The sequence below is a fragment of the Coffea arabica genome, chromosome 1e (genome assembly GCF_036785885.1).
Source record: "Coffea arabica cultivar ET-39 chromosome 1e, Coffea Arabica ET-39 HiFi, whole genome shotgun sequence".
In the NCBI taxonomy this organism is placed as follows: Eukaryota; Viridiplantae; Streptophyta; class Magnoliopsida; order Gentianales; family Rubiaceae; genus Coffea; species Coffea arabica.
Window position 1 is genome coordinate 13,784,978 of NC_092311.1, and position 7,921 is coordinate 13,792,898.

Sequence of the window (7,921 nt, forward strand, 5' to 3'; positions counted from 1 at the left end):
AAATTTCGAGTACAGTATGGAGATGGAAAAGGCTTCAACAATGGAGTAGTAGCATCTTGAAGTGAAAGCAATTGTCACTTCTTTGACCAATACCTTTTTGTCCTGTTTTTACTATACTGCATATATTAATCAACTGGCTTACATTCCATTTGTAATGTTGTTCATATATACAAGTTGCATGTGGTGCAATATATAATTTTATACTCATATAACGGGCAAAAATACCATTTGCAATGTTGTACAATATTATGACCAAGCGAGCATGCCCAACTATGGTCTTGTTCTCGTTTACTTTATGTTTTACAAAATTTAATTATAAAAGTAATTATAGAGAATAATTAAAATCAACTAAAGTTACCTTTTGATAGATTATAGTTTTTTTAATTATTAAAAAATTTATAATGTAAATAAAAAAAAGTAAAATCAATTCAAATAATCAACCGAAAACAAACTCTATAAAACACAGATAGTATTACGCCAATTCTCAAGCTGCCTTCTAGTGATTAAATTTGTGAACCATATGCGTTTTCAGAAATTTCCTTTTTTCTATTTTGAAGATGTACCTTTTGCTCTTTGTGTGTGTGTGTGTGTGTGTTTTGTTTCGCTTTTGTATGCAGGGGCATAATTGTGAGTGGGTAATGGGATGGAGATATAACTCTGAAAAAAAATTACCATAGAAGGTTAGATAATCCAGACCAATGGAGAATGAAGCACATATTATTAAAAAATACAATAATGTATAGTATAAAGAGAAGAGACAAAAAATTCAATAGACATGTTGCTACCAAAATCTAAAGCTGTTTCTTAGATAGGTCCCAGTAAGATTTTCTGCCTCCCACCTTTTCTATAAAAACCTCCCAACCCTTCCTCAACTTCTCCCCCCTCCCCTTAACTCTTACTTTAAGCCATCTTTTCTATCCTCTTAAATTCCTTAATATTTCTTTTAAGAGCATAATTAAATCTAAAACAACTTTAACCTATCCCTGGCAGTTAATTTAAAGCAGTGTTAGTTATACACTTAATGGTGATGATCGGGAAAAAGATATAGTAGTCAGGGACTTAAAGACTCATTAGAATGAAGGAGAATAGTCGAAAACAAGGTGCAGCTTCCCCATGTGCTGCATGCAAGCTTCTCAGGAGGAGGTGTGCTAAGGATTGTGTTTTTGCGCCTTATTTTCCAGCTGATGAACCGCAAAAGTTTGCAAGTGTTCATAAGGTTTTTGGTGCAAGCAATGTTAACAAGATGCTTCAGGTTCAGTTTCTTTTGTTTATTCTCTTCTCTCATTTGGTTATTTGCTTTTCTTTTTCTTTTCATTTTTTGTTCTTTTCTGTTCAATGCTTTTTCAATGTTCAACTGCCCCCCATTTGGCTTGATTATATATCTCATTTGCTCTTCTTTCTGATATAACCATGTCACCATATGCCATTTTAAAATTCATAATGCATCCTAGATATTCTTGTTCTTTCATTTTTTTCCCCAATTTTGGATGTGGGCTGAAAGAAAATGTCTTTTTTCTTCTTTTTTTTGTCAAAATCTTCACTCAACTATAGCCAGAACTACCATGACAGAATAATGTGCCATAATCAAGTTAGTTCCTTGATTAAACTAAACATGGTTGAGTTTGAATGTGCTTTCAAGGATGATAGATATTGTAACCACTCAAATGAAGTTGCCTTTGGATTCAACACAGCATGTTGATTCTTTTTAAAAATGGGCCAGATTAGGAGCAGTCAAAAGTCACAATGGAGTGATTACTTGTAATGCTATCCATTCTTTAAAGAATGCGAGGAAGATGCTAGGAAAAAGAAAAGAAAGAAAAAAGCAACAGTTGGATTGCGTGTTTACAAAATTAAGTGGTGGTTGATCCTGTAAAAGTTACAAGTCTATATGTCTTTTGTGCATTTTTCGGATCCTTTTCTTTCGCATTCTTTACAAAGCAAGAGAAAGTAATTTTCTTGGCAACATTCGTCTTTGCAATTGTAGTCATCGAACAGTATCTCGGCCTTCTACTCCTTTGTGATGCTGTTGCTTGATTATTACTTAAATGTCGTACAATCAAGTTTTCTTTTATATCATCACCGAGGCTTTATTAGTTATTTTTTAATGAATTAGTATCAAAGTTGCTAACCAATGTTTGCCACTACTTCAAAAGTACTGTTCTTTAGGTAAGCTTTATTTCATTGAATTATGTAGTGTGAACATGAATAGTGTTTCTGCTGTACAATAGTGTGTGTTAATTGGCAATAGATAATTGCTTACTCTCTGGTTTCTTTCCTGCTTTTTAAATCCCGCCACTTTCCTACTTAAAAAAGAAATTCGGTGAGATTAATATAGTTCTGCACTGATACGATGTATGATTTAATTACACAAGGTGGAGAGAGAGAGAGAGAGAGAATATTTTATGTAAGAAATGTCTTGAGTTATGCTTTTTTCTTTAATTCATTTAGACAATTTTAATTTTACGAAAAAGTACAAACGTATGTATGTACCAATAGATTCGTTTGAATATTTATACATACATAGATGTACACACATGACTTTGTAGCGACAACAGTTGTATTTACCTGACCAATTTTGGAGAAAAATAAATTAAAACGGGTCAATTCCGTAAATCTATAGTAGGGTAACTTTTGTGCTCAAAAAATAATTGAAAGGATGGAAATTTCAACTCCTAACTTGCCCGGTACGTATCAACGTCAAAAAATATATGGTCTAGATTAGAATTTATGAGACACTTCCTCTTTGTCCCATTACCCTAGTTTTAGGTCCCCACAACAAAGACTTCATATCTTGTCTTTTTCCTCTAAGAACCAAAAAAAAAAAAAAGAAATCCACCGTAAAACTTGGTTTAGGGGACTTGGACTATAGCTAGTTCTGTTTTGCAAACTATCATATTATTAATTAATTCAAACAAAGAGACCTACTAACTTTGTAAACTTTGCCTGATAAATTTGAGTTCGTATGTCCAAAATCTGTCATCTCCTAAAGTTAATAATAGCATTTATTAGTCAGCAATCTCATGCTCCATGATAGGAAAAAAAAAAAAGCTAACATTTTTGGAATATCTCGATTTTCTCAAAACTAATTCCGGTAGTAAACTTAAAACTGGCTTTGAAATGAACTTGTATGTTGGCATGTCAAGCGTGGGAGGTGGAATTTGTCAAAAACATATTGATTTGATTATTAAGAGAATGACATATTTCTTTTCATCTATTCTCCAGGCAATTTTTTCCCATTATACCCCACAAAAACTAACTTTATGTTACATCATAGGCCTATTTGTCAAAATTTCATTTCTAGCTTTCACGATTTCGGGTGATATGAAGCTTTGGACATTTCAACTCCTACTCTACTTTTGCTCACAGGATTTCAATCATGTTTATTCTTGGAGGGTACTTAGGATTAGGCATTTTTTCTTCTTTAGGTTAAATCCCTCAAGGCATTTGTTAAAAATGTTAGTCTGATAGATCCAGTGGTGTGACAAATAAAGTAATACTCTAGTCTAATCACGAGCAGAGAAAAAGAAAAATCTAATTAGAATAAAAAGATGGCCAAGTAATGATGCCTTGATTTGATCAAGAGACAATACTGCCGTGTGAATTGATTCCTTTGATTTTCGCTTAAAAGAGTACGTGATGATGGTCCTAAATCACCTTTAGGACTAGGTACAAGACGGGATTGTGGAGAATAAAGCAATTGCTCCTGTATATATTTCTATGCAGGAAACATCTCTTTCTCTTTAGACAACTAATCAATTTTTGAGAGAAGAAATATTCCTCTTATCTTTTCTTTTCTTTCCCCTTTTTTTTTTTTATAATTCATGGGTGCATGTAAGCTCAAGCTTTTTAGTCAAAGATTTTTCAATGTGAGTTGTTTGAAAAAGTGCATGCTTATATCATATAATCGGAACTTTTTTCTTTTTGTAGGTAAGTTCACACTGATAAAACTTACAAAGTCTAAAAGTATGCAAGTCTAAGTCAAAATTTAAAATTTTTCCTTAAATTTCAAAGGAGAGTGCATGGTATGTAATCATGAGATCACTTTAACGTTGGTGATTTGTCAAAATTTGGGTGACACTTCTTGATGACTTTTGTCCAAGACATTGGAATCTCTATGTTTTGGCCTAATTGATTATCTCAATTTCGCATCAGATTGCTTGTTTCAGGGTTTAAAGTACATCATGATATAAAGTTTAATTTCATGATGATGCTATGAACAGGATTTTATCGAAATTAGGTTAAAATTTTAAATAATAATTGCAGGAACATGGTCGCATTTAGTCGACATGTACCAAAAAAAAAGGACAGAAAACAAATTAAAAATTCTCCTACAATTTGAATGACAATTCGCGGAATCTAATTAAAATGCTTTCCTAACAATCCTTTTAATTATGCTGAAGAGTGATGTACATAAGCCAAGTTCTTATAATAAGTACTTAATACAACATAACATCCAAAGTATTACGTTAAAAAAGTCCAAAATTGTTTACCTGTTCTTTACTTTCTCCATAAATTTACCTAACTATTAAAGAAGCTTCATAATAAGGTTACTAATGTTGTAGAAAAAAGCAGGCTTGATATCTTTCACTTTCTCTTTGCTTCAAAACTTTCCGTTTTGTTACAAGATTTTGTTGTTTGGTTTACCAGTTTGTAAGTGCAATACTGCTAATAATGTGGAATCTTAGCCAAAGTACTAATAAATAAAATAATCTAGATTCTAGGCAAAGGATCAAGAACAAAATGCACAGAAGTATCAATCTTCTTTTTGCAATATCTGCTGCTCATTTCTGAAGCATAAAATTTGCAGGAGCTGCCGGAGCATCAGCGGGGCGATGCGGTTAGTTCCATGGTATATGAAGCAAATGCAAGAGTGAGAGATCCTGTATATGGTTGTGTGGGAGCAATATCATCCTTACAGCAGCAAATAGATGTTCTTCAAACTCAACTGGCACTTGCACAAGCTGAAGTGGTGCAGATGAGAATGAGACAGTTCTCTTCGATTTCGCCCGGCACTGCGACCAATTCACCTGATCACAACAACATTACATCTCCTTCGTCATCCCGGCACACACAATCTCATCATGATCGTACGTCCCTTTTTGCAATGGGGATGGTAATAGATCATCAGGCCAGCATGGGAGAGTCCTTGTGGTCATGTTAGAAAAGTTAGTAGCATGGCAAGCCATGCCTTGTCTGCCTGGCTTTTATTTAGTCTAATGATTCTACCATGGTCTTTCCCTTTATTGCCTGGCTTTATCATGGTCACTTTTCTTGTTGGGGTTTTCTTTTGTGGGCCTGTTTTACTTACATTACATAGAATTACCTATAGCAAATTAGATGATGATGATTAATGATTATAAGTGACTATATTGTAAATTTATACACATACCTTTTGTGAGTAATTAAAGAGTTATCTATGTGTAGTTGACTATTTAAGTAAAAGCTCTGTTTTGCTTCTGTTGTTTTTCTTTAGCCAAAACTGCATCGATTTCAAGCCATTATCTGCACTTCTCGCTGAGAAATCCAAGTCCAGTACCAGAGAAAAAAAGATGTTATGTGATGACATAATTATTTCTTCTGCGCATGCTCTAAAGGTATGGAGGAATGGCAATGATTATTTGTAGGGAAAAAGATGCGCATCAGCAGTTGGTACCAATTAAAGTGAACTTGTGATTTCAAAGAAGCAGCTGAGCTAAGGAAGGAATCTTCCTGAACAGAGGCAGCTCTTGTGATGCCCTTAATTAATTTCGTGTAGAGATGAAATACATCGCAAATAAATAAATAATATACAGGCTATGTTTGGATAGTAAATTTTTTTAAAATAATTTTTCGCTTATATCATAAACATTTTTTTTAATCTACTTTTTTTACATTTCCAATCACATTTTTATCTCACATACATCACATCACAAAAAGTACTACAGTTTTTATAGTACTGATAATAATAGTAGCAAGATACCAATAACAGCTAGTATTATTTGCAAAACAGGGTTTCAACTATAGTGATACTACTATATGGTTGTAAAATATCAATAAATGACTCTTAGAATTATTGACTATGTTTGCTTTTTTCAAACTTTAGTAACTAGAATCACTCATGCTCTGAATGTTTGGAACAAAATCTATAATTCTCTCGAATAAATGTACAACTTTTGGAGGTTACATTACTAGTTTAACCAAATTCATTCCCTTGTTTTCCTTTGTTTAGTTTTACTTGGGCCAAATTTGCAACTTGCGACTAGTCTAGTTTTTGTCGCAAATTTCATTAACTAGTCAACTTATTCATTTATCCCTTTTTGTAAAGAAGTGAAAATTCAGGTACAAAAGCAATTATAAAAACCTAGGATATGAATAAAAAAGAAAAAGAAAAATGAGAACTCGCTTGCAGGCCATACGGGCACAACGGAAATGATTAGCTGCATGATGATCTTGGATCGGTTCATGGGGTAGAATTTCGAATTGGGGGAACCTTCGGTCTCTGTGTAAGGTCCGGTCAGGTCAAAACAAAATGGGTTTTCGTTAGCGAATGGATTTGGTTTACGCTTTAAGTTGGGTAACGTAAGTGGGCCTGCCGATTTTTTTTTGGGTTGGGCTACTTCGAGCAAATTTTTTTTTAGTAGCACAGAAACGAAACTTAACTTTGCCTTCTGATTAATTTGTTTGTGTTAAATGCCCAAGTTTGGGCCAACAGACTTCGTATCCTGTGGTTAGACCCAAACTAATAGGTTGGGCCCCACAGCCCAACATAGACCTTTCCTGATCCCAATCAAAAGAAAACAATGCAGTTGAATGCGTTGGGGCAATTTTTAGTCATTCATGCTGCATACAATTCCATCATAGAATTTTATAACACTTTTACCACTAAATTTCAACATACATTTGCGGACAATTCCCATGGAACTCTATAATCATGAATCCTCACGAACTGTTTTTTTTTAAAAAAAAACTTAGAGAGATCAATTGGCATTAGAAGGGAATCATAACCCAATCAGCACATAAAGGAAAAAGGAAAAAAAATCTTAAAATTCAAGTCTAGTCTTCGATTATAGTAACTAACTTGATTAGGGATGGCAATGGCGGGAACCCATCTTGCGAGGGAGGAATGGGGTAGGGGGCGGGGAGAGGGGGGAGGGCAGGGACGAGAGGGATTTTCTTCCTCTTGCATTAAATGAAGTAGGTTAGAAGGGAGAGGCACATAGCACACCCCGTCCCATTCCCCTTATGTTTGAGAACTGGGAATTTTACTCATGTTTTTTAAAGGTAAATTTGGAGCCTATAAGATTTAGGGAATGCAACTAGAGGTGCAATCGAGTCAAATCAAGTTCGAATATTACACTACTCGAGATCAAATCAAGTTAAAAAACTTGAATTCAAACTTGAGGTTGGTGTCGAACTCGATTTAATTTTGCATTACTCGAACTCGTGCTTATTGAGTCCAATTGAACTTAATTCGAGTTCAATTGAGTCTAATTGATATAATTTAAAATAGGAGACAAAATAGATATTTCATACTAATAAATAAAAATTAAAAAAACACAAATATATGAAGCTCAATTAACCTTGACGAGCTTTTGAAATTCATATTAAGTTCAAGCTCAACTTGTCAAGTTGCTCTACCTACTCAAATTCGAGCTCGAACTCGATCAATAAGAGCTTGAACTTGACCTTTGACAGAGCAAACTCATGAACTATTCGATTAAACTCGATTCTTTTGAACCCCTAAATACAACAGCAGAAGGAGCAACTTAGAAACTGTATGTTTATATGATCACAATTCATCTCATTCAACAAAAAAAAATGACAATATTTAAAGCTTCTCAATCGTCTTTCCTTGTCCTATTCGAACGTATGATGATTTCCATAAACTAATTAAAATTGAATTCCTTTAGTAGTCTTCTGTTGGAAGAACAATAGACCTAGA

The 7,921-nt window shown here is 33.9% G+C and overlaps 1 protein-coding gene across 1 annotated transcript; it reads left to right on the top strand.

The window, feature by feature from the left end:
* The first annotated feature begins 863 nt into the window (after positions 1–863).
* On the top strand, positions 864–5,457 carry LOC113701046 (LOB domain-containing protein 4). The gene is made up of 2 exons (XM_027221507.2): positions 864–1,252; positions 4,808–5,457. The coding sequence occupies exons 1-2, from the start codon at positions 1,076–1,078 to the stop codon at positions 5,159–5,161; spliced, it is 531 nt and encodes a 176-aa protein (XP_027077308.1). The 5' UTR covers positions 864–1,075; the 3' UTR covers positions 5,162–5,457.
* Positions 5,458–7,921: the final 2,464 nt, after the last annotated feature.

Bases quoted from the DNA above. Each gene is read 5' to 3' on its own strand.
- LOC113701046 (XM_027221507.2), top strand. From the start codon at position 1,076: ATGAAGGAGAATAGTCGAAAACAAGGTGCAGCTTCCCCATGTGCTGCA. The intron at 1,253-4,807 runs GTTCAGTTTCTT...TAAAATTTGCAG, and splicing joins ATGTTAACAAGATGCTTCAG to GAGCTGCCGGAGCATCAGCG.